This window comes from Astatotilapia calliptera, chromosome 3, assembly GCF_964374335.1.
Source record: "Astatotilapia calliptera chromosome 3, fAstCal68.1, whole genome shotgun sequence".
In the NCBI taxonomy this organism is placed as follows: Eukaryota; Metazoa; Chordata; class Actinopteri; order Cichliformes; family Cichlidae; genus Astatotilapia; species Astatotilapia calliptera.
The window spans coordinates 50,514,114-50,526,320 of record NC_137424.1 but is presented as its reverse complement, the minus strand read 5'-3'; the positions used below and the strand labels follow the sequence as shown (position 1 = coordinate 50,526,320).

The window sequence follows — 12,207 nt, the reverse complement described above, 5'->3', positions numbered from 1 at the left end:
CTCCAGCTTTTCATAAGCACTTATCAAGTAATCAAGTCTTAAGTGTGGACATTAAGTTCACGATCAAGACTTTTTCGTAGAGAGTAATCCAAAAAAACATAACAGCATATTATTGATTTGCTTTGTGTTATAAGCAGGCTCATCTCAGTGTAGTTTCACGGTACAGGGTGGGCCATTTATATGGATACACCGTAATCAAATGGGAATGGTTGAGAATAAAGTTACGTTGAAACCAAGCACACCATTGTTTTTCTTGTGACATTACCAATAAGTTTGATGTGTCACATGGCCCTCTTCCTATTGAAAAAACAAAAGTTGTATCCAAGATGGCCGACTTCTAAATGGCCACCATGGTCACCACCCATCTTGAGGAGTTTGCCCCCTCACATATACTAATGTGCCACAGACAGGACTTTAATATCACCAACCATTCCCATGTTATTACTGTGTATCCATATAAATGGCCCACCCTGTAGATCCTAAGTATGGATTTTTGCAGAGAGCAATTTAACTCTTATGCTACACCCAGTGGTGTCAAAAATAAGGCCTGGGGTCCAGAATCGGCCCACTAAATGTGAAGGAGGGCATAAATTTTAGGCAGGTTCAGATGTTTTACAGCTTTTCTAAATACCTCATGGCCATTCATACTACAGCAAAGTAAATAAACAATGAATGTTCCTGTTTTTTCACCGTCTACTATGGAAATTTATGATATTTTGACTGTCTGTTCATTTAAAACAAAACACAATTTTTGTACTTTTAAGCTAACGGAACATATTCTGTAAATTTATACATTTACTTGGGCTTCAGTTGTAAGAAATTTAAATTTAAGGACAGATAATATTATTTTTGTTTAACAGCTCTGGCGTCATATTTATATAAATTCTTTCTGTTACATTTTCTCCATGCGGGCTTGCTTTCTGCAGCATTAGTGGGATTTTAAACAATATCTTTTTATTAAGAGTTTTTCTTTTATACATATAAAGAAAAAGAGAAGAAAAGGATTACAGATGATCTGTACATTCGGGGTAATTAGCCTGTACATTTAAGGCTGTGAAATAGAGAAAAAAAATTAATATAAACATACTTATAATATTTAACAAAAATAACATAATCCCTGCAAAATGATCCCATTCATTCCCACCCAGGTCACTTCACCTAGACCTGCACACTGTATTTCCACGCCTGACATAAGAGAGTTTGCTGAAGGATTCTTATAAATTTTGAAGTGCATCAAGGAAAGGACTCCACATGCTTTTAAATTTCCCACTCCATTAGTCTGCTAATCATAGACGTGACTGCGTGGCTGATGTTCTTTAAAGTCACATGCATGCGCATGGTGACATTATGCAGAACCAGCTAGCTGTCACGCAAATGGGACTCTTAACTTAGCCCAGTAAGTGTTCTAATTATATCGTTAGATCGAATCAGTGCTGGTCGTTTCCATTAGTTACTGCACAAAGCTAATTAGCTGTGCTTATACAGGTGGCTCCTGTGGAGCGCGGTAGTGGAGGGAGGGCAAAGGGGGTGGAGACAGGTTGCTAACCCTTCTCAGAACTGACTGAGGCAGACCAGGCGGGGTGTAGCACAGCAGGACAAGTGTGTGTCTGTGTGTGTGCGCCTGGCTGAGCAGACGGAGCAGTAATAGCATTAGCTGACTGACTGCCTGCAGGAATGATGAGTTTGGTTGAGGACAGTAATTAATACCATCTCCTCTTTATCTGCCCGTCTGTCAGTTTAAATCAAAATGAAACTGCTGCAGCTTCCAAATTAAATATGCAAATCATTTTAGAGTAAAAACAAATTGTCGTTTCATTTCTGTGCAGAGGCTAAACAAAATCGATTGGTTTATCTCCTGGGAAGATGTTTGGGTGCAACACACAAACTAGGAGGAGGGGGGGTCTCTGCTCCTCCTTGCAAACGGAGTTAGCCCTCAACCATCTAAACATGAGGAGGATGACGTGTTGGAGATACAGAAAAGGGAGACATGTCAGTGGACCTGCAGCGGGTGTCCAAAGAGCCCGGTTGGTCGGAAAGCAGATCCTGTAATGCAAATATCACATCTGGGATCTTTACTTGTGTGCAGCTCAGCAGCTCGGCTTTTAATGTCTTAACATTAGCCTGACGCTTCGGGACAGTCTTGGCTCGGCAGCTCGGTGGTTCATCATTGTGTCTTTGTGCGAGATACTGAACAGACAAAATTCCCCCAGTGCAAAGGTTAAAAGCGCTGCATGTATACAGTAAGGACCGCTGTGCCAGTGAGGGACTGGGGCTTGTAGCATGAAGGGATTTCAGTGCTTTATAGTGCTAGAAAAGTTGTGGATGAATAACAAGGCTTTTTAACCAGAAATTGGCAACTTTTAAATGCATTTATTTAATTAATTTTAATCTGTTTTCCCTTTTCTAATAGTCCTGATGTTAAGAGTTTAAAAAAAAATAAAGGAGAAAAAAACAGCGACTGTGCAAAACTGTAGATGATTAATCTTAACAGTGAAGAAGCTGCTCATCCCGTAAATCCTGATTCCACAGTGAACCTTATTTTCATCACTGTAGTGATTATACGGTTCATAATAACGTTAAAAAATAAGAAATTTGAATGTATTTTGGAGTTTGTGTGTGTGGTTGCCAGTATGGTACAGTACAATCACTCCTCACAAGCTTTTTGATGCTTTGGCTCACTAAACAACAGGACGTTTGCAGGTTTAAACAGAAGTTTCCATGGTAACAGTGAATTCCACCAATTGGCGGTGTTGCTGTTTCAGTTTAGGATTGTGGGTAGAGCAGGGTGGACTCGTGGTTCCTACAGGAGCATCGTTTCACAGTCTTGTAGCTCTGCACGTTAGATGGTTACAACAGTTTGTTTCCTAATGAAAAGCAGGATTTTGACTTTCTGAACGTCACTGTTGTGTGTGCACTGATGCTTTTGAGTATTCCTCCTTGAAAGGCTCAGGTTGAACTAGGATAGATCCTGATAAATGCTGCCGATTCGCTGTTTCTAAAGACCTTTAAAGTGATGTGTTTAATGACACAAGAGGCATGAAAATCACATGTCTGTCAGTCCTGGTAAAACTAGAAAGTCTGTTTATGTGCCACTAATTTTGTATGAAATGAGCTTTGAATGAGCTCATGGGTGGATGTGGTTTCCAGTTTTCCTGTCCAGGCTGCAGCTTCATATTTAGCTGTGTCTTCTTCTCTAACCCGGTGATCATAGCAAGAATCATAGCAAATAGCTGTTAGCCATTTTTTATCTCAAGATCTCTGTCAAGTAATTTCATACTTGACTTTCCTACAGTTTGAGCTGTTTTGGCTAGTAGTAGAAGTGTCATGAAGTGAGGAAATGAGTTCAGAGGACGTCCTAGGACTCCTTTCTTTTAAGGCACCAAAAGGCAGCAGCCTAGTGTGGGGTGATTCACACGACCCCAGCTCGTCTCCGCAGAGTCCTCAGACATCTTTCATCCTGTCACAAATCCTCCTGCGCTGTATCAGCACCAGCGTCAGAGTGGAGTAAATCCTTGTGGAGTCTGTCATGTCAGAGTTTCTCCTCTAACTCTAACCGTCTTCCTCTCTCTCCCGTCCTCTTTTCCCCCCTCTTTCTCCGTCTCGTCCTGTCCCCTTCTTTCTCTTTCCTACTATTTTGGGAGTCGTGCCAAGTTCCACTTTTCAACAGCAGAGCGGAGTCCTCGCCACGTTGCCGTGGCAACACTCCCATGGCTCACCGACATACTTTTTTCCTCCTCTTCCTCTTCTTCTTCTTCCTCCTTCTTCTTGTCATGCTAATTTTCTCTTTCCCTCTGTGCCCTACAGTCCCAGAAACTCTTGAGATGTTTAAAGTCATTGAATCCAAACTCGCAGTCGTGCCTGAACGCATCTTCGTAGGACTGAAACGCCCTGGCAGAGGTCTTCTGTGCCGCGGTTGTTTCTATTGTGTCGTTTTGGTTTTTGGGTCAGTGTGGTTGCTGGTAAACTAGTGTGACCTTTTCATTACACAAAGACAAATCCCATCAGCCCCTTTAAAGCAGCCCATGTTATTGATGATGGGTCATCTAAACTTTTCAGAAAATGGGTTGAAGTCATGTAATAATTTCAGGATACTGCTGCCTTGTCGTTACTGCCCAATAATGTTGACCTACAGATGGAACAGTTTTGTCATTTGATATAAGCTAATTATCTTTGATCTTTGAAAGCACAGGCTTTCTCATCGCTCATCTCCTGAACTTCTGGATAGTTGCCCCATCCCGAACCGCTAAACTGTCTTTACTTTAGCAACAGTTACAGCAGAGTAAAGGACAGTTATATTATTCAACTGTTTGTTTCTAGGGAAGCATCTGTATTTCCCAACTAGTTGGCAGCGGTTGTGGTTGGTTGCAAATGCTGACTAACTACTAGCTGACCACTAGCAAAAGTTGAAAACCTGAAACGGAGAAGTGTCACCTTCAATGTAAGAGCTGCATGCAGAAACATGTTGGCTGCTGCACAGCTTTGCAGGTGAACTTTCTGTTTCTGGTTTGTTTTGCGTTTTTCAGTTTCACTGCAGCTCAGAGAGAAGCTGCACAGTGTTTGTAGACAAGTGCGTCACATTTAGACTACCACAGCAATATGCTCGCAACCAAAGCAGGTTTGCACAATCAGTTGGGGAATACACATTTTCCCTAGTGACAGGTGGTTGTCAGGGGTTACCGACCAGACTGTAGTCCTTTGGCAGTCGTTTTCCCTTCACCTGGTTTCAGCCTGCAGCGACCACTTGTTACTACTCAGGGAATAAGGATTTTTCCCTTATGAGCAGTAGTTCCCAGATGGCAATGGGAATTTTATTTATGTAACACATGTCTTCAAAGGAAGTTAACACAGCAAAATAAAACGTATTTACTTAATAAAACACCACACAAACACTGATGATTGTAGGTGTGTGTGAACAACAAAGTTTTTGAGTCTGTCGTTGAATGTTAGCACAAATGGAACTGATTTCAGGTCAGCAGGCAGCTTTTTCCAAAGAACAGGAGCGCAGTAACTAAACGGAGCCTCAGCGTGCGGACCGTAGGAGCATTTAAAAGACGTGAACCTGTTGACCTATAAACAGTGAGCAAGTCAGAGATATACTGATAACAGCTTTATTTAATGACCCTACACAATAAGTCCAAAACAGCAAATCAGCCTGACGTGGTTAGTCACATGTCTGCCAAACCTCAACAGAAAGAGCAAGACTGATAGATACATATAGATAGATACATATTCACTCATACATGTACAGTAAAGAAATCTTTTGTTTATTCTCCCTGTTGATGGTGTAACACGCCACACTGATGGTATTTATCCCCACAGCTGACCTGAAGTCACTTGTGGGTTGAGGCCTTTGGGTCAAATACAGTCAGTGTGTGTCTGCGACTGTGTATCAGACACACACAGGAGCCACATATTTCATGTATGTCAACTTGTGTCAACATCTGAAGCTAGCAGACCTTCAAATGTTGCACACACACTCACACACACACTCACGCGTGCACACTCAGCCTCACTGCAGTCTTATCCTGCACCGAACACACACTTACCAGTTTAAAAGCACACGCAGAGATTGGGGGAAACTCACTCGGTGTTGGACACTGGGGAGTCAGAGGAAGAGATATTCACCATTACTGGTTTATTAATGAGATGGAGAAGAGATGGAGAGCGAGAAAACAGGCAGGAATGCGGGGAAAAGTCGAGGAGGGAGGACTCCGACAGATGAGACAAATCTGAGATGAAGAGCAGCTACCGAGGCAGCAAAGGAGGATGAGGAGGAGTGCATATGTATTATTAAATACCCAGAGTGTTAGATTATTTACAACAGCTGGAGAAGGAGGAGGGGGAGGTCGATACTGGCTCACCCACACACTGGTAGGGACGCTCGCTCGCACTCTCACGACGAGCCGGCGGCACAATCTGAGGTGGTTTGTGTAATTGAATGTCAGAAGCTATTAGAAGGAGGAAGGGCGGAAGAGTGTGTGAGAGACATAAAGAGGACAAACCAGTCAGTTTTTATTAAAGTTGGCATGTGAGTTTCAGGCAGGACAAACAAATTAAGGAGCATGTGAACAAATACACGTTTAGTGTCTTACAAGTGTAGAAATCGATTTCAGGGTTGAGGCACCAAAGTGGGATTATCACGTACGCCGTCATCAAGATAAAGTTTGCATCACAGACTCACAGATTCACCCTTTCTGCCAGTGTTTTTGTTTACCTCCATTGTCTCGCCTTAGTACTGTTGATTGTGTCGTTGAATATATTAGAACTGTGGGAGGCAGCGCAATAACAGCAGAGCGCTGACCTGGGAAAACACACTCCTCCCACATCTACATACTGTACGGACACACACTCCAGTGTGCACACTTTGGGAAAATACACACCATACACAGATGCCATATACGCACATATGAATACACACAGACTTGCACAAAACCCTGGCCCAAAAATAACAAGCGTGTCCCACATTGAGAGTTCACTGCAAATGGAGAAAAGCCAAGCAGCTTCCTCTCACGTGTTTGACTCTGTCGGGAGCTCTGTCACACTTATTTTCCAACTTTTCTTTCTGTCTTTCTTCACCGCTCTCATGACAGCCTCTTTGGAAGAGTTGGGCCAAATGAGACTGTGCTGTTAAAGCATGTTGGATCCCATTTGGTCAATAATGTGATAATCTTTGAGAAGGAAGTTCAAATCTCCTAACTCCCTTTTTATATTTCATTTTAAGACTGTTATGGTTCGTTGGGCCAGTTGGCTCTTTTCTGGTTGGTTGTCTGGTTGATTAATCTGTCTTCTTGTTTGAATGACTGGGCAGTTGGTTGATTGGTCTGGTTGGTCTCTTTGGTTAGTTTGTTTTTTGGTTATTTGATTGGTTGTCTGGTTGATTATTCTTTCTTCTTGTTTGTTGGCTGGTCACTTGGTTGGTTTGTTTTGTTTGACTGATCATAATAATCATTCTGTGTGTTTGTGCGGTTGGTTGTTCTGGATTGTCAGTCTGTTTTTATGTTCAAGTAAACGACTGACACGTCCCATTTTCATGTTAAATATCCGCTATTCTTTTCCAAAGTTGCATAATCTGTTTACAGATTATCAGTACAGTCTACAGGTGTGCAAGAGCTGAACAGTTATATCAAAAAACACAGTTGAACAACAGATATTGGAGTCACGGTCCTGGGTTGGTGGCCCAGTGCTTTGATTTTTGTATTATTATTATTATGAATCGTTGCTTTCATCTTGCTTTATGACTGCTGGTGTTTTGGTTGCTGTTTTGTAATTGTAGCTCTCCAGTTCCTCTGGGTTTGTGATTTCTAGGTCTCAGTTTTAGGCTACGTCCACATGTACGCAGGTATTTTTGAAAACTGGAAAAGCCCGTCCAAACGTGCAGTTTTGAACAAATATCTCAGTCCACATGTAAACGCTAAAAACGAAATGTTGGCCAATCAGAAGTCTAGAAGCCTGGGAAAGAGTACACAGGGTTTTGTACACTCACAAAAACTTTACGTTTTTGTTTTTCTGGAAAGGCAGATAATTTTGTGTTACTTTTCAAGTGCCTTCATCATTTCAGATGTTATTAACTAAAGGCATTATTTTGGTTGGTGTAGACCAGCGGTCCCCAACCTTTTTTGCGCCACGGACCGGTTTATGCCCGACAATATTTTCACGGACCGGCCTGTGAGGTGTCGCGGATAAATACAACAAAATAAAACTAGTACCGGTACAGAAAAAAAGAAGATTTATTCATAACACACGTGAAAAGACCCAGGAAAACCGAGTTAACAATCAAAACGATAACAAAATAACGCTGAAAACCAATAAAAACCCTGAAAACCATACATTTCACACCTGAGCCTCAACTCTTGCGGCCCGGTACCAAACGACTCAGGGACCGGTCCGAGACCCGGGGGTTGGGGACCGCTGGTGTAGACTCACAACTTAGGAATGAACAAAATGCATACAAAATACATACATTTAATTTAAGAAAGTAAATTTATTCAAGACCGACGTCAGCATTTAATGTAGAAGCCACGTCCGTAGTTCACTCTGATGCCTCTGTCTTTCTAAATAGAAGGACAGTAACTGCGCATGTGTATGTAAGCGTGGAAAAGTATCTTATCTCTATCTGCCACTGCAGTAATTTATGTAAACAATAACGTGGCGGACAGCGTGACGTCAAGAACGGCGCACACCTGTGACGTTGCGAGACTAAATCTCAGTTTTCCTCGACCACACTTAAACGCAAAAATGGAGTCTTTGAAAACACCTGTGTACGTGTGGACGTAGTTCTAGTTCTGCCCTCGTGTTTATTCTCTTGTTCCCCAGTCAGTCGTCTCTCATGTCTTTTTGGCACTAATTTATTCTTAAGAGGCTTTAAGGTTGTTCATACTGTGTGATAACTTAGTTCTTCATTAAGTCCTATATCACAACTATGTGCAATAGTGAAGCAAAAACAGAACTTTTCATATGATGATATAGTAGAGCTGGGCGATAGAACGATAACGATATGTATCGCGATATAACTTTTACTCGATAGAGAAATTAATCTATCGCGATAGACCTCGCCGCTCTTGTCCTCTTAAAAAAAAAAAAAGGTCAGCCAATCCAAATTAAGTAGCGCAGAGCCGAACCAATCACAGCCGCAGCGTCACGTCACGTGACTTGTTACGTATAGCACAAGTGCCAAGCCGCACATGTGTATTTGTTTGGGAAGCAGCCAGCCACCGTACCGCCCGGGTAATGGAGGAAATGAGTGTGCCGACTAGAAAAATCAACCGAGCGTGACCGAAGAGAAAACAGATGATGGTTCCAATGCCAGAGAGATTGTCGAACGGAAGAGCCATAGAAGTTCCGTAGTGTGAAGGTATTTCGGCTATTTCAAGTCTGACAAAAAACAGAGTAGCGTGCACTGTAAATTGTGCCGAAAGCAAGTCTGGAAATACAATAAACTGGTGCATGCGTCACACTGCGCCACGTTATTGTTTCGGTGAAATGAATTTCTACAATACTGTTACTGTTAATTCTCCTCTCTGCAGTGTTTAAATGCTTACATATACACACAGTTACTGTCCGTCCACACATACGACTCGGTTCTGCTTCTATGCCACAGCTTTGTTTACTTTTTCCCACCGGGGCTTCTAGACTTCTGATTGGCCAACATTTCTGCACGGTTAGGAATCTAGCGCCACCTGCTGCTTTGGCATGTTCATAGCAGCGTTTTCCTTCATTTCTGCCTTTATGTGTGGACGGGATTATTTTTTAAAACGAAAACGGAAAATCTCCGTTTTCAAAAATACCCGTGTACGTGTGGACGTAGCCTCAGTCTCTGACTGGAAGCGCTAATTCGTCATTCGGCTTTTGTCAGACTAAAGTAACTGTTAAAACTGTTTGAAAAGCTCAGCTATACAACAAGGAGAGATTGAGAATTTCCTTTTAGTTCTCAGTTTATTTGATATTGACAAAAGTTAGTCAGTTTTGTCTGTTCTTCTGTAAAACAAACTAAGATTTATTTTTAGAATTAATATTTTGTTTCTAAGTGGAATTGACAATTTAGTCTGTTTCGTTTGTTCTATTTTGAAACTTAAACGCTTTAGCGGCTGCCTTTTGTGTAGTTTGTAATATTTGCCTTTATTTATCTGAAAAAGTCTCATGTTCCTTAAGTACATGTACCCTGTTGAACTTATTATGGGAAATAAATATTTAAATAAAAACAAGCTGCTGATTATTTCACATTTTACTTGTGAGCAACGGCACATTTAAATCTTACAAATATAGTTATTTGGCTTATATCGTGATAGATATCGTTATCGCCTGAAATGAAAAAAACATATCGTGATATGAAAAAATCTCATATCGCCCAGCTCTATGATATAGCGTTACTTTCTGTTATTGTTACTTTCTGTTACTAACTGTAATAGACTTACACATTTTTTAAATTACATTGACTCCCATATATCTGGGTTTTTCCCATTTCACTCGGCACAAAGACATCTGGCTTTCTTCATCATACAGGACAGGATCTGCAGTATATGTAGCTCTTCTTCGTGACGTGCCCTGACATCCTGTCTGTTCTCTCCTCTTTCATATTCAGCTCGTCTCTCCTTCTGTCACTCCGTCTTTCTCTCGTGGCTTCTCTGACCACGGTTGCTGCTCGTTAGCACCATTTAAAAACTTCTTTCTGGCTCATTGGGCTCTTGGCTCATTCCAGCAGCACTGACATTAAGCAGCGTGATGAGTGACTGTGCCCCGCGGCAGACATGACACCTCCGTTTCCATCAGCAATCACAGCTGAACATCAACCCATTTTTTTTCCTTAGCTTTCCTTCTTTCTTCCTTGTCTGCCAGGATGTGGCTGTGATGTTAGCTGTGTTTCCCAAAGGGGGATTTAAATAAAGAGCAACAGCATATTGGCTGATGTTAGAAGATATTCTGCAGACTACAGGTGAGCTGTTAGCCGGCGGCTTTGGAGATGTAAACTCATTTCGAGGATGTCATGTATTTAAACATTAGTAGAAATCGAATCAATGTTTCAAGTGAAAATCGCATAACAATTTACCTCTCTCTCTCTCTCTCTCTCTCTCTCTCCTTGTCTCAATGTCTTCTTCAGGTATAGACCAGCATGCCGTTGGTGAAGAGGAACATTGAGCCCCGGCACTTGTGCCGTGGAGCGCTGCCAGATGGGGTGACTAGTGAGCTGGAGTGCGTCACCAACACTACACTGGCAGCCATCATCAAGCAGCTGGGCAGTCTAAGTAAGTATACTGTAGTTCAGCACAAGAACATCCTGTAACATTCATGTAGTTTTCATTCCGACATTTTAGCATTAACATGCTAGCATGAGTCTTTAGCATGATCTGATATGATGCACGGTTTGGGGCTCTTTTTTTTGGAGGGGGGAGGAGCTTTTTATTTAAAAAAACTATTTTGTAACATTATTTCCTCTTTTAAAGAAAAATGCACTGCTGACACAAGCCAGGCAGTTTTTTGGGGTTGGTCAGTAAACCCTGTTCTGTAGCCTTGGTTTATCCAGCATTCACTGAATCAGCCCTACTGAAGATACTCAATACTCAAAGTTGCAGTCAGTCATTTTGTTGAGGTTATTTAACAGAAAAAAAATGTTGTACTCATAAATCTCTTGAATACAGTGGTTAAGATGGAAATCAACCGCTGCACATAAACGCATTGTGTGTAAGTGGCTAGAGAACGGCTACAGATGTAGTATGTAGTACAGATGTAGGCGGAGGAGAAGAGAACTGTACTGTGGAGGCACCATGTCTGCACCTTCAACATATGAAGGTCATACCTATGTTTTATTATATGAAGGGGTCCGCTTAAACAAAGAAGCAGAAGAAAACATAAAGGAAATATACATCACCGTTGGAATCTGGATAAAACTTCATCTTGCTCCTCACTCCAAGCCTTAGCTCTTGAATTGAAGTCATAGCTGTAACACAAAAAATATGCATAAACATGCTTATTTATTCCCAATATTGAAACAATTACTTATTGTTAGCAGGTTAGACATATCATCCTTCCACTCTCCAAACAGTTGACTACAACAAAGCTAAACAACAGCAGCTACCAGCTAATGCTATGCTAAGTTTGAGTATCCTAAAATTCATACTTTTCCTCTGATAAACAGTTTGATTACATTTTCATTTCATAAGTGTCAAAGTTAAGCAAAATTAAATTCACTTCAAAGAAAGTTTAGCTGCTGGCTAACCGGCTAACAGCGGCTAACAGCAGCTAACAGCAGCTAACAGCAGCAAAAATAGAAGCTCTGACCAACAGAGAAGTTCAGTATATCCTCAGCAACTCACCACACTGACTCATCAGCTCATTTCACAAAGTTTTGCACATATCGACAGCTGAGCTAAACAGTGAACTGGAAGCCTACACTCACTACAGATGAACGTAGAGCTGGGCGATAGAACGATAACGATATGTATCGCGATATAACTTTTACTCGATAGAGAAATTAAGCTATCGCGATAGACCTCGCCGCTCTTGTCCTCAAAAAAAAAAAAAAAAAAAGTTCAGCCAATCCAAATTAAGTAGCGCAGAGCCGAACCAATCACAGCCGCAGCGTCACTTCGCGTGACTTGTTACGTACAGCACAAGTGCCAAGCTGCACGTGTGTTTGTTTGGGAAGCAGCCAGCGGGTAATGGAGCCAGCGCGTAATGGAGGAAATGAGTGTGCCGACTAGAAAAATCAACCGA

At 41.7% G+C, this 12,207-nt stretch overlaps 1 protein-coding gene across 2 annotated transcripts in view; it reads left to right on the top strand.

Annotated features, from left to right (window-relative positions):
• Positions 1-12,207, top strand: part of LOC113019097 (actin-binding protein WASF3) — a 51,078-nt gene that overhangs the window by 16,659 nt on the left and 22,212 nt on the right. For both annotated transcript variants that reach the window (XM_026162614.2, XM_026162613.2), the window contains exon 2: positions 10,595-10,739. In XM_026162614.2, coding sequence (XP_026018399.1) covers positions 10,607-10,739 — 133 coding nt within the window. In that variant the 5' untranslated portion in view covers positions 10,595-10,606. The remainder of the gene's footprint in view (positions 1-10,594; positions 10,740-12,207) is intronic.